The 14,105-nt window shown below is 37.7% G+C and overlaps 3 protein-coding genes across 8 annotated transcripts in view; all 3 read left to right on the top strand.

The window, feature by feature from the left end:
* The window catches only part of LOC107706362 (telomerase protein component 1-like), a 29,750-nt gene extending 28,169 nt beyond the window's left edge, over window positions 1–1,581 (top strand). For all 4 annotated transcript variants that reach the window (XM_016510050.1, XM_016510052.1, XM_016510053.1 and 1 more), the window contains exons 54-56: window positions 754–836; window positions 932–1,036; window positions 1,127–1,581. In XM_016510050.1, the coding sequence (XP_016365536.1) occupies window positions 754–836; window positions 932–1,036; window positions 1,127–1,246 (308 nt within the window). In that variant the 3' untranslated portion in view covers window positions 1,247–1,581. The remainder of the gene's footprint in view (window positions 1–753; window positions 837–931; window positions 1,037–1,126) is intronic.
* Window positions 1,582–3,319: 1,738 nt separating this feature from the next.
* Window positions 3,320–11,585, top strand: LOC107706364 (apolipoprotein L6-like). 3 transcript variants are annotated; one of them, XM_016510055.1, is made up of 11 exons: window positions 3,320–3,356; window positions 6,751–6,819; window positions 7,020–7,091; window positions 7,293–7,358; window positions 9,016–9,090; window positions 9,220–9,276; window positions 9,358–9,420; window positions 9,987–10,064; window positions 10,149–10,188; window positions 10,353–10,404; window positions 10,478–11,585. In XM_016510055.1, the coding sequence occupies exons 1-11, from the start codon at window positions 3,342–3,344 to the stop codon at window positions 11,310–11,312; spliced, it is 1,422 nt and encodes a 473-aa protein (XP_016365541.1). In that variant the 5' UTR covers window positions 3,320–3,341; the 3' UTR covers window positions 11,313–11,585. The 3 variants fall into 3 exon arrangements, with proteins under 3 accessions (XP_016365541.1, XP_016365543.1, XP_016365542.1); XM_016510056.1 differs by lacking the exon at window positions 3,320–3,356 and adding an exon at window positions 5,517–5,741 and having other exon boundaries at window positions 7,017–7,091; XM_016510057.1 differs by lacking the exon at window positions 7,293–7,358 and having other exon boundaries at window positions 7,017–7,091.
* A 311-nt stretch (window positions 11,586–11,896) lies between these two features.
* Window positions 11,897–14,105, top strand: part of LOC107706363 (uncharacterized) — a 9,763-nt gene continuing 7,554 nt past the window's right edge. The window contains exon 1 of the mRNA XM_016510054.1: window positions 11,897–12,417. The gene's annotated coding sequence lies outside the window, so the exon portion shown is untranslated. The remainder of the gene's footprint in view (window positions 12,418–14,105) is intronic.

The raw sequence follows: 14,105 nt of genomic DNA, 5'->3' as shown, positions 1-14,105 counted from the left end.
GATTCTAACTTAATCACCTCTGATTGGCCACTGCTTTCCAGAAATCAACAGCTATGTCTGTGAATGGCTACATTGCGCAACCCTTTAAACACATGTTATAAATAGAAACTGCCTAGCTTGCACATGTTAATCATTTTAATGTTAATATTAGTTGTTCTTTTTTACTTTTGTGCAACAGATAAATAACAATTTATATGTTTTAGACATTTTATGTTTAGATAATTTCTATTTTGCGGCAGTCCCGCAAATTATTTTATTCTCCCGCATCCCGCACACACACGAGTCTCTTCCCGCCCGCACCCGCACTCGCCCATCAAGAGTTGTCCCGCGCCGCACCCTGTTGCGTTGGGTCCCGGGGTACTCCCGCGGGAGTACAGGTCTCTACATTAAAGCTGATACATATATAATTTGAAAAAACAATTAATTCTTATTTTGTGAAAAAAAAAAAAAACTGCACATGATGGACTTTTTATATTGAGCTCAGCATCATCAAATTAGGTAATATTATGCCTTTTTTGCAAATCAGCAGATTTGTTTTTTTCAAGATGCAGGGCTGTGTAATTTATAAAAAACACTGCAGTATTCCATCAATAAAGAGAATTGTCTATTTTGATTGCAGGGTGGCTTTAACACTACCAAAAAAAAAAAACTTGACAATGATCCACAAACCTCTAGTCGTCATTATGTAACTATTCATAACTGATGCACACTGCGATTTGGTTGTTTTTAAGTCCTGTTGTTTTTTTTCTACAGACTTTTTTGTGTGCGGTGATTGTAAAGGGAACATGTGGTTCAACCAGCCTCCTAACCTGTCCACCTGGACTCAAAGAAAACCGGCTAGTATTCTTAAATTCGCTCATAGGCATAATTATCATATATCAATCATGCAGTCATGCATTGCTGATAAATTGTGTGTCTGATTGGTCTGTAGGCACACACAGACAAAGTGAGTGTACTGCGGCTTACCGAGAGCCTCATCATCTCAGCGTCTTATGACAGAACCGTCAAACTGTGGGACAGACGCACTAAGAAACAGGTATTTTTATTCTTACTTTTATGCACTGTATTTATACCAGAGTTTATTCCAATTCTTTTCTGTTTCTCACTCATTTTCTATATTTCTCAGGTGGGCATGTTTATGTGTGGAGGCCCTGTCAAGGTGCTGGAGGTGAACCCATGTGACCCCAAGGAATTTGTTTGCGCTGATACGCAGGGCCAGCTGTACTTCCTGTCTTGGAAAGGTTGATTTTCTAATCATCAGTCAAAGGACAGTCACATTCGTAATGTTTCATCGTTTTTTTTTTTTCCATTGGTTGTAATGTTGCATACTGCATTTTTTCATTTTATTTTTCTTTGGATAAAAGCGTCTGCTAAATGACTAAATTTAATTTTACATGCATGAAGCATTTTGCACTAATGATACTGTTGCCTTAAAGCCATGATATGAAGAATATTTGATTTTATTCTATACATTTGGCAACCGCTTGATTATATATTCAGATGCATTAAGTAAATAGATTTTTTTAAAGGATTGTACATCCTTTATGTATGAAAAGCTTTTTTGGTGAATAAACGGTCAGCAAGTTCACATGAGGAAAAGATGTCCACTGAATGTGCTGTGATGGTGTTCTCCATTGTCAAAAATCCATTGTCCAGGATAGAGATTCACCTTCACTTTATCCCCTCCTTCTAGCACCAGATATACTCCATTTGAAGAGCTGATAAAACCACTTGCTTGGTGTCCATGTGTAGAAATGATATGCTGGTCATTTTTAAATAGGCCTGCGGTAACAGCTCTCTCTAGACTCCCAAAAGCCTTGGAGAAGACCCTGAAAGCATACGCTCCCCTCACAGGTGCTGTAAAGATTACTGTAACAGACAGTGGTTAATTAGATACATTCAAATGAGAGCGTTACAGAAAATTCCACAGATACATTCACACTATATGAATTAATTCACCTGTGTTTGGATCATAGGCGTTTCCAGTATTGAGGAAGACATATCTGTAAATCAGAGTGTGTAAACCATTACGAAATGGTCCAATGCTTTGTGGTCTGAAAGAGGTCAACAGAGAGGCTGAGAAAGCCACTTTAGGAACTAAAACATTATAAATTAGATTACAAATGATCTCATTATATTTACACTATCATTCAAAAGTTTGGGGTTGGTAAGAATATATTTTTGCGTGTAGTTTTTCTCTGTATGTCCCCCTTTCTTTCGTCTCTCTCTATAGCTGTAATTGTTCACTATTAGTGCTATTAATGAGGAGCGATCTGACTTGAGTGGTTGCTGTGGTATTTAAGCATCCCAAACTATAAAAACACCTCCCTGCTCTCATGGGAGTGACAGCGGGGACTCGAGGGATCATTTTTGATCGGATCCCTGTTATTTGTTACGAGTATTTTCTTCATTTAGTTTAAACTTATTCGTAACATCCATCCTACATTAAAAAAATATATTGGGCAAATATGTAACATTTCTGTATCTCTAGAAGTGGGTCACTGGACACCAAATTTGAATACTGGATTCAGTAGTAGTTCCTGTTTTCTTGTATAATACACATCCAAACTTGTTCATGCACAATTTTAGTCTCTTAAATTTCCACTTTGGATTTTTAAACCATAGCAGCTTATAATTTTAATATCTTGTGGACCTGGAGGTCCCCTTTCCCCCTTTTCTCCAACTGGCCCAGGTGGTCCCGCTTTACCTGGTGGTCCCTGTACATTCACTCCTGTAAGGTAGGAGCAAAATGTTAGGCAATAATGTAGGAGTGAAATATTCCACTACCTCAGACTCCCTCACTTTATTCATTACTCTCTCTCTCTCACACACACACACACACACACACACCTGGCTCTCCCTTCTGGTCCCTTCCATCTCTGCCAGGCAGACCGTTTTGTCCAGGAGTGTCAGGAACTCCACCATATGCAGGACAGTTGAGTTCAGGTTCTGAGGTTCATCTCCATCCAACAGCTGCAGTGCAAATTTAAAGCAACACCATGTAACTTTTGCTTACGGTTCCCTCATGTGGTTGATAAGCGCAATTGTCTGTTACCAGTGTCGTAAATACTGTCGCTGTATAAACTTGCCTGTGGGCAGCGCAATACACGTGAATTTGTTGACTAAACTGACAGAACCGGTGTAGTGCCGAAATTTGCACCCTGCCAGATTATGCACCCCCTAGTATTGGTAGGTTTAGGAGTAGGTGTGGGGGAGGGGTTAGGATTAGGGGTGGGGTTAGGATTAGGCAATATAGCGATTTAAACGAGGGGGTGCATAATTTGGCAGGGGTGCAGAATTCGGCACAACACCGGCGAATGGAGAAACCTCGTTTGGAAACCATGTCCACCGACCAGGGCGACCAGGTAAAGTAGCCCGTGTTACACTGTTCTACAAATATCATTACATAATTTTATTTATTGTTACTCCAGAATTGAAAACTACAACAACAAAAAGAACAGTAGTATGTTTGCCTAGTTTTTTTTTTTTTTTTTGCTGGCATAGTTCGTATGTGGATAAAGTTCAGTCTTGTGCATTTTCAATGATCTTCATAGTTTACATCAACAGAGTACAGTGTTATATTGACAACGTGGCTAAACATTTTTACTGTCTCGTGAACAAATGAGACTTGTCATTCTGATGGCACTGATATGTTCATTAGGGTTGGGTATCATTTGTTTTTTTTTCGATACCAGTGCCAAATCGATACTTTTAAAACGGTTCCGGTGCCTAAACGGTGCCTGAACGATACTTATTAAAAAATAAATAAAGGGGGAATTGTTCCCCCGCAGTTCGAACACTGCTTTCATCTAGCCTCTGTATAACAGATTGTGTTTACAGCAGTAATCAAGGAAACAATGCATCACTGCTGTTCCTTAAGTGCCACCTGCTGACAGAGAGTGAATTTGCATTTTCATTCAGCCCATCTGCTGTTTGGTATGTTTTGTGTAGCCTAATTTCACAAAGCTAAAGTCAGACCATTCTGTTTTTGCTTCAGGTTTTGCAATTATACAGTCTAATTTAGATCAAAATATAGGCTAATAAAGCAACTAACCATATTCTTCATGCACTCATATTTTCATTCTTTCTTGTCTTTTGCTTAAATAAAATACATTAAAAATGATGAGTGAAAGATCAGTGCATCCCTAAATTTATAAATGTTTGAAATGAAGAAATGAAGAATTAAATGTTAGTATTGTAGCTGCCTTTGGACGATAACGTTCTCTAATTGAAATAGCTAGCTGAGTTAATGTCAGTATATTTATTTATTTATTTTTTGTGCAGCCGTCTTATTTCATATGTAATTAGTTTTATGCCATAAAGCCATGCAGTTTCTGTGTGAATGATCGGTGGTGGAATTGGCTGCGATGCAAAGGGGCACAGCTAAAATCTTGCCTAGAGCACTAAATTGATCAGGGCCGGCCCTGGCTGAAACACCGGAGTTTTGTTCAGTGCATGCTCTCGCTGCTGAATTCTGCTCTCTCACGAAATATCTCCTCATAAACAACAAAGTGCAGATGTATGTGCGATGTAAGTATAAGAGATTTATTCATCATACAGTGTAGATAGCTTCAATGATTATAACGGGATTAAAAAAAAAGTCCATAAACTCGCACTAGACTGAATTGTGATTATGTTCTTTGATAATGTAAATGTTCGCTCTTTTTCTGTAGCTGTTGTTTGAATAACTAAGTAAATATAAGCATTATAATTAGTAACTTACCATGTTTCTATTAAATTGTCATCATGTTAAATACAATTTCAGTAATATTAAAAATATTTTATGACACGACATCCATATGCTCCTTGACTAAACAGATATAATGTATAGTTAATAGATTACACTAACATTAGCTTGCTTTAAGCCGTAACCTGGAGTTGGTTCACTCTGGCTATAAGTAAATAATTATAAAGTAAATAAGTAAAAAAAATAATTAAATTAGCATATCGTGTATCGGCGATCTCACAGGCTGACGATAGGACATGACTATGGAGCATATTGCCCAACACTCTCTCTCTCTCTCTCTCTCTCACACACTCACACTCACACACACACACGTCTTCCAATCCTACTGTATGATCCTGCTGTATGTGTATAGTATGTATATTGAGCACTGCTGTTCAGCTGGCTTGTTTGGGGCCAAATTTCTTTTTATTTTTGATACATTTGTATTTTTGAAATAGGCCTATATAAAAAATGTATATTATTTTGATGAATTTGTCTGTCTTTTATCATATTTACCAATTGTTATAATTTCAATTAGTGCTGGTCAATTATGAAAAACAGGTAAAATTGAACTGCTAGCAAAAACTTGTGAGAATTGGGTGGGGCCGCTGCTTCAAATATTTGAGTGGCTCCTTCCCTAACAGATGTAATTTCACTCCAAATTTTTCATAAAACTTGAGAGCCCTGCAACTGTATATATATATATTTACTGTACACACTATAACACTGACCAGCAGTCTCTGAGTGAAGAAAGCCTGACTAGCACCACCTGACTGCCGTCCATGGATTTACAGGCACAACACACACGGGAAGAAAGGGCGGCGTTAATAACATTTCGATACTTCAGACTGCAAGACAACAGTTATTTAGACAAGTATTGCGCGTCAGTAGAAAATACCATGGAAACAGTTTACAGTACACAATTTTCTTTCATTTCATAGAAATTCCACAGGTTTATTTTTCCTCTCGCCCTGCTCCATTGTTTTTTTTTTCTCAGGGAAGTTGGCGGTGTGCGGTAAGTAGCGCATGTCTTGTTGCTCCAACTTTTAACGACTACATTTTTTTGTGTTGTTTATTTAAATTGTAACGTTACAAACTTTAATATGTGCACTGGCATATTCAGGAAACGACCGGGAGATGCATGGTCGTATGGATGCGTGTATTTGTCAGAAATCCCGTGATTTGTCTTGACTAGCAGATTGTTGACAAACTTGCCTGAGGCAGGCAGCATGACTAGCTAACTAACTAACAGCCTAATTACATTTACACTAATTACACTAACACTTAATTTCTCAAATTGCTTGCTGTCACCTCTATATTTGTCCTCAATATCCATGATTTACATAGGTATTTCAGAATTTCACAATTCAACTTGAATCAGCTTAAAGCGGTTTAGTGCATACATGTACATGCATGCATAATATAATTTAATAATTAATGCATTTAGCAGACGCTTTTATCCAAAGCAACTTACAGTGCATTCGGGCTATACATTTTTTACCAGTATGTGTGTTCCCTGGGAATCGAACCCACGACCTTTTGCGCTGCTAACGCAATGCTCTACCACTGAGCCACAGGAACATACTAATGTAATATGGGTTATAATCTCACAATAAACTGGATTTATTTAGAATAATTTCTGAACAATATAACACCGAGGACTGGAGTGATGGCCGCTGAAAATTCAGCTTTGCCATGACAGGAATAAATTACATTTTAAATTGTAAAAATGTTTCACGATATTACTGTTTTTACTCTATTTTTGTCAAATAATTGCAGCCTTGGTGAGCATAATAGAGACTTATACAATGTCAGAAGTTGCTGTTCTGTGGTCTGTTTTGCCCTGCAGCATATAATGATTTTTCATGAAGGTCATTTTTCAACAACAAGCCTTTTCTTCCTCTGTCTTAGGATGACCTCTCAGTTTAAAGCAAATCTTCAGCATGTGATGATGTTCGGTCTGACCGCAACATCAGTGAGAGTGTTTAATATTCCTGTTTTTTCCTTTCTTGATCCTTTCCTAGGACATTCTCATAATGGATACAGAACTTTCTAAAACTGATGACAACTGTGGCGATCACTCCACTACTGAAGTAAGTCTTACTTTGTCTGCCTTTTGCATGTCTATACTTTGTCTTTCTCACTTTCACTTAACTGACACTTTTTCATGTATTGTGTGTTTTTTGTGTGTTAGTTAAACCTTACTGAATATTTCACATACTTGGTCTTTTTTGTAATTTCACTAGTTCTGATAAAACATGTTGTAATAGGAAGGCATCTGCTTCCCCAGCAGGGCATGGAAAAAACACAGCAGTCCTTGGAACCCTGTGAGAAACCTGACGATAAACAGTCAAAATCTATGCAGGTGGGCATACTTTTTTTTTTAAACGATGCAACTCATTTTTGTAAATTATTTGCCGGCTAAATACATATATTAAAGCTCCGATTTATTACTTGCATATTTGGATGGCTCTTAGGACTGCCTTTAATCCAGTGAATCTCAAAAGACAAGGGCATTTTAATCAAATGTTTATTGTCAAAAATGCACTTTTCTCTTTTATACCAGGATACAGGTTCTGGTTTAGATAAAGACGAGCAAGTTGATGTTGAGAGCCAACCATCATATAAGGAGGTAAATAAGCAATTTCATCTCTATACTGGTTTATAATGTGAACAAAATTTAACTGCTGTTGCTTTGACTACCAAAAATGTATATTGACTACCTAAAATGTATATTGTACATTTTATTTTATTTTATTATTTTTATAATATTTTATAATGAAAATTATAGTATTATTATATTTATTTTAAAATTATTATTATGTATTTTTCTTTAAGACTTTAACACTTGATTAGGTTTATATATTCAGACATCACCCCTAAACTTTGAGCTTCATTGAAAACATGTTGTAACAAACTGGTTAAGGTGCTGCTGTTCATCTAGGAATCTTGTGCAAGTCTAGCTTGTTATGGAAGCTGTTATTTCAACATGCCTTTGGGCTTTTTCAGCAATACGTTTTGGTTTTTAATTGGCCTAGCCTAAATAGCAGTAACCAAAGATAAAATACAAGTACCTACATGCACATCAGAATGCTGGGTGGGATATGACTCAAATTGTTGTGTAAGATCATCTAGCAGAGGTTGAATAAAGTAGCTCAATAACAAAGCAAATTGCAAGGCTACAATTTAAATACTTGTCTGAAGCGTGCATCAAATAGTGCTGTTTTGTCTGGCAACCGTGACAGGTTAACTAAAGTTTTTTTTTTTTTTTAAATGGCACTTCTGTTAGTTTTGTATTCTGTCATTTTTTGCATTCTGTATTTTTTAGTCAATACAGATCATAGGCTAGATAATCACAGTTTTAAAGTTATTTCTGAATCATAGGCTAAAGCTGCGTGCACACTAGCAGCAACTGCATGTCGCCAGAGGCTGGCGATGAGGTTGTAGTGGGCGTTCTCACTACTGGCTGCCTAGTAACGAATCAGTTTTCTTGCCGCTAAATACAAACATATCATAGACCGTATAAAAACATGGACGTAGTGTCCGTGACATCACCCGTAGGATTCTGAAGAGCGTTTTTTAAGCTCAAAGTGGGCGGAGCGGGCCGTTGCCATCTTGGCCGTCGCCATCTTCACCGCACGTCACTCCCGGATAATCGAAAATGGGCAAAGAGGCGGGAGATGGTTGCTGAAACCACACCCACCTAGCTCGATGGCGGTGACAGCTGCGGCAATCCACCTGTCACTCATGTGGCCACGCCCTTAATTATGCAGAACTTTAAGGGTTAATATAATTTAAACAGATGAATTATAAAAAAAATTCACCCCCCTCACAGTTGTCTTGAAGGGCAAAATTATCTATATAGACCAAAACCACTTTTTGCACCAGGCTGTAAACACGGATCCCATTGCATCCGACACGTTTTCTCACTGACACGCCCCCAACTTGGAAACTCGGGGCTTAAAGAAAATTTCGAGTTTCCCACTCGTAATAACGACTTTGTGGTGGCGTTCATGTGCGTTCAACTCGTAAATACGATCTATCCGACATGACTTGAACGCACCATGACTCCCTTTTGGAGCCAGCCTCTAGCGGCCAGGCGATGAATTGCAGTTTTAGTCACTTCGCTGGACACGCCCCAGCCGGTCGCCAACAGTCGCTGACGCTCGTGTCGCCAGAAATTGCGAGCTCTTCACTGAAATGAATGGGATCGTGTCGCTTTGCCGTTGCGCATCGCTTGTAGTGTCAGTGGGGCTTTAGGGTTATATGCATTCTGCTCCTCGTTACAGGCCGCTAGCAATGAGATCCCGGAAAAGATGCCTGCCACAGTGGTTGAGGCACCTGGAGAAGAGGAAAATCCAAAAGTAAGCACCCATCTTACCATTTTGAGTAAATACTGATGGCCTTACCATTGCGTGTTTCCAGAGAACCAAAACGGGTGATCTGGACTTCATCCCAGTTGAACGGCTTTAAACCATATGACATTTTCACAGCAAAAAGGACAGAAGAAGAAACCCAGAAATCCATTTATGCCCCAGGTTGCCACAAAGGTAAAAAATAAATAAATTCATGTTTACTTTTTAAAAATCCTCACAGTTGTTAGTTAATGGAAGCATGTGCTATTTTTTCAGAACAAAAGAACACAGAAGAAGAATGGAAACCAAAATGAAGACAGTGGCAGTGACCTTGCAGAGGTGCTGTAATGTCCTAGCAGTTCTTTTAATCATATAACTCAAATAACTCTTGTGACACTGAAAACAAGACTCAACCAGGTAAAGAATGAGAACTGAGAGATGTGGTATCCTAAATATAAAAACCCCACTGAGGCCTTCATAAACTGTTTTACGCTACAGGTCAGGTGGCAATAAATGAGCCGTGCATTGGCTTGCCTAACAATCAGTTGCACACAAAAGTGGAATTCTAAATGTCTGCAAACATTAAAAAGAGAAGTTGTCTCTAAAGGAAACATTCTGTGCTTCTCTCTTTTTTTTGTTAGTTTTGTATTTGTATTTTTGATTTAAAAAATGAACTCTTTTTTTTTTTTTTTACTCACCAAGGAAAAAAATATTTCAGCTTGCAACAGCAAATTGTTGCAACCTGTGATGAAAACAAAACCACTCAAACACACTACCTTCCTATTTGACTCACAACTTCTGCAATTTCTGTTGGTTTCTGCATTGGAATTTTCCCTTCAAGTTCCCTTTTACACAATCTACTTTCTGGTTTGTTCGTTTTTGTTTTGTTTTGTTTTTTTCCTAAGACTAAAGGCCACAAGAAGTCCCTCATGGAATGGCTGGATGAGTTCCGTTTAAGTGAAACTCAGAGAGAGGATGAGGAGGTTGGTTCTATAAATATAGATCCTTGTCTTTGTTTTCTAAAAAAATAATTTTTTTTTTAGTTATCCTAAATGCATCTGTCACAGGATCTTGATGGCCTCATGGATTGGTGGAACACTGTGGAACGTGAGTTTGTCCTGCCATGTTTGTCCACTTTTAGAAACAATCCCCCCATACTTATTAGTTTAATCTAGTTAACAGCAATTTATTTTTAAAAAGGTTCTGATAGATGGTCCTTCATTAACTAAACTTCAGCTATTTTCCTCCCATTTTGTTTTTTTCCAAATCAGAATGGGAAGACATGCCCAAAAGTGACAACATGACAGAGAAAGAGGAAGCCAAGTAAGGCCCAATTCATTCTGTGTGCATGTGACATGACAAAGTGAATTTGACTGACCAATTGTCTTTTGCTCAGGGCTTTTGCTGTAACAGCTGAAAAGGTGCAAAAGGGCATACGTGTGTTTAACAAACTTTTCTCAGAACGGGCGGAAGGACTGTGGCAGCATGTGATCGACCTGTATGCCATTGCTGATGACCTGGACCGCTTCAACAAGAAAACCAAGATTGCCCAGATCACTGGTGGCTCCACCAGTGCTGTGGGAGGTGTTGCTACCATAACTGGCCTCATCTTAGCACCTTTCACAATGGGAACCTCTCTGATCGTCACTGCGGTTGGCCTGGGTGTTGCCATGGCAGGTGGTCTTACCTCTGTATCCGCTGGGATATCCAGTACCGTCAACAACTCTTTGGATCGCAAAAAGGTAGAGCGCATTGTGGAAGACTACCAGGCGAAGATGGCTGACCTTAACAAATGCATGAAGTTCATCAAGCAAGGCATTACAAACCTACGCAAGTTCAACCTGAATAAGATGAAGAAGAATGCATACAATCGAGACTTCCCTTGTTTTGACAATATCTATGAGGACGGCGCTATGGCGGGCAAAACTATTCTAACCAATGTCAATGAAATTATGCGTGTGATGCAGATAGCCAATGTGGCGGGAACCACTGCGGCACGTGCTGTGCAGATCGCTAGTATATCCACAGGTGTTCTGACGGGGCTTTTTGTCGGGATGGACATCTATTTTGTGGCCAAGGACTCCCATGAACTGAAAAATGGTGCAAAGTCAGAATTTGCTGCCAAGATTAGAGAGGTGGCAGATCAGCTACACGAGGGCTTGATGGAATTTAACATAATCCGAGATGAGTTGCGGTTGACCACCACTCTGAAAGAAGACAAACCTCTGTAAACACTCCTCTGAGTTTATTATTACATTCAGAATAGATGATATAAAATTGTATGGTTATAGAACTATACTGGCTTTCCTTATTCGACAGAAGAGGAAATTTGGGATCTTAACTTGTTTTTATTACTTTATTTCCACTGCTTGTTAGGGTATAATTGCTGCTTTAATAATGCTAAAAGAATAGGAACTAATATATGTTCTATATGGTCCTAAACATACGGTTATCCCACCATGGTGAGTGAATGGAGGGGGTTATTTTGTATTTTGTGTATTTTCTAGGGCTGTAAAATAATTAATTGCGATTAATCGCATCCAAAATAAAAGTTTGTGTTTACATAATATATGTGTGTGTACTGTATATTTATTATGTATACATAAGTACACACACATGCATGTATATATTTAAGAAAAATATTTATATATAAAATATTTACATTTTTATATAATATATAAATGATATATATGTAAATATAAATATACATATAAATATTTGTAAAATATACGTGTGTGTGTGTGTATATATATATATATATATATGTGTGTGTGTGTTTAATATACATAGTACCCATATTATGTAAACACAAACCTTTATTTTGGATTTATTCGTTTGACAGCCCTTTTTTTAACGGATAAGGAATGCTAGTTATTTCATTATTTATTAGATTTAATTACTTGCAAATTTCTCATTGCCAAATATTTATCAGTCACTTTGATGGTCCTGTCTGTCTGTCTGTCCACATTAAGACCAACATTTTTGATGGTTGACTGATATAATGTATTTTCATACAGTGAATATTGTAATGGATTGTGCTTATTTCATTTTGAATTTAAAATATATTATGAGGGTTTTCTAAAAGGTTTTCAAGGCAGTTTTAATGTTACCTTATGTAACAAAAAAAGGTAACATTTGTTATAATAAAACTCAATACCTGTGCTAAAAGTGTCTGAAGAAACAGTCTTGTATTATGTCATTTGTTTAGTGGAAGTGACTTGCTGTCGTCATACTGACACCCTGCTAAACAGCCCCGCTGTTCTGTCTTCACTCAACACAGATTTACCGGGTGGAGCTTGACAAAGTTTTGACAGTCCGTTTTTCTGGGAACCTAAGGTAGGCAAAACAGTACGGTGAAATATCGTCACGATTGTCAATTCTGCATGTTTATTAAATAAACTATTCGGTCAAGTTTCGGTATAGAAGAGTCATTTGTGTTTGACTGGACCTCCCATTTGTCATTCAAGATCAGACGCTTTCTCTGAGACTAGAAAAATCCGCTGGAAAAACAAAGAGCGATCAATTTAGAAAAATAATTCAACATTGAAAATGGAAGGATAAAAAGTAAGCAAACCAAAGTGCATCTTAACGAATAGAGGTGTCGGGAGCGCGAGGCGTTGACGCGTATGATACTGTTTGCAGTTGTTTGTCATGAATGATGTCAGTGCCTGGCACTGTTTGGGATTGTTTTTGTTTAGAGTGCACTCCTGCCTGTGCTGTGTTGCCTACGCAATGCTTCATAAAAATATTTTCCATCATATTGTTTTCTATGATACATACATTGTGGAAGCATGGTTTTCCCTCAGGTTTGAAATGAAAAAGCGTAATATGATTCCAAAAGGAACGCTGAAACAGGAAGCTCAGACCTCCCCTAAATGAGATGATATGTGGTTAAATGATGAGGTGAGGATCCCAGGTAGCAAACTGACTCCTATCTCCTATGTACCACAAGCTCCGATCCACAAAATGGTCCGTATCAGAGTCCACTGCACTTGCACGTATAGCTCTACACGTATAGCTCATCCGTGGGTCGACAACTTATTCAAAATGGGTCATCTGGCCAAAACTAGCTATGGAAATATCTAAAATATAGCTGACCAACATTATATAGACTAGATTGCTCTATAAAAGCTTCGTATTCTGTAGGCATAGTCTCCCTGTATTAATATAAATAAACCATTAAATCATTCAAAACTTGAAAAAAATCTAAACTTTACTTGGCCAATAACAATGAAACACTATAGAAAGTAGGTAATTGCAGACTAAATATATTGAATAGGTTTTACAGGAAAATAAAATGCAACCATAAATTGTACTGCCAAAAACATAGTTTAATTTATTTAAAAACTTTAGCTCTAAAAAAGTCAATAGTATTGATTCAGTTCATTAACTTTGTAAAATTAATGTTTACGAATGAATTAGTTCAATTCAGCTTTAAGGAATTCTACAGCAGACAAAAGTTTCATTAATCACTTTTGAGTCAGCTTGATGTTGATTTGAAGTTCAATATCAGTGAAAATGTTGCATAAATTATGAAACAAAGTCTATTCGGCAATAAAGCAGCTCTGGAGAAAACAGTCATAAACAAATGTCATAATCCAGCTCAATTCAGTTCAAGTTTTGTCATCATGCAGTAGTGTCAGATCAGCCAAATCAATAATAATACTGAATATTCAGTGTCTTTTAGACTTCAACTAAGCAAGCCAGAGGTGACAGTGGAACCCAGACTCCACCAGGTGACTGAAACAGAGAAAGAAAAAAAAAACCTTGGGAGAAACCAGGGGCCGTATGTATAAAGCCGTTCAAAGTAAAAGTTTAGTCTTAAGTGTGTCAAAATTCTAAGAATGACGTAATTTTACTCTTATTCCTAGACTTAAGAATACGAGTGATTCATGTGACTTCTTGTGGCCTTTAGTCTTAGGAAAAAAACAAAACAAAACAATTCCTAAGTGTTAAAAGAGGTCTCGGCTCCTAAATTATTTAAGAGAGCTGGAGAGGTCTCCTAACCTAGTTAGGAGTAATAA

The sequence above is a fragment of the Sinocyclocheilus rhinocerous genome, unplaced genomic scaffold (assembly GCF_001515625.1).
Source record: "Sinocyclocheilus rhinocerous isolate Xijiao unplaced genomic scaffold, SAMN03320098_v1.1 scaffold444, whole genome shotgun sequence".
Taxonomy (NCBI): domain Eukaryota; kingdom Metazoa; phylum Chordata; class Actinopteri; order Cypriniformes; family Cyprinidae; genus Sinocyclocheilus; species Sinocyclocheilus rhinocerous.
Note: the sequence above shows the minus strand (reverse complement) of the source record. Positions and strands in the feature narration are given on the sequence as shown.

Excerpts from the sequence above, each read along its gene's own strand:
- LOC107706364 (XM_016510055.1), top strand. Across the intron at positions 6,820-7,019 it reads GCGATCACTCCACTACTGAA|GGCATGGAAAAAACACAGCA; the intron begins GTAAGTCTTACT and ends CTTCCCCAGCAG. Across the intron at positions 7,092-7,292 it reads AACAGTCAAAATCTATGCAG|GATACAGGTTCTGGTTTAGA; the intron begins GTGGGCATACTT and ends CTTTTATACCAG.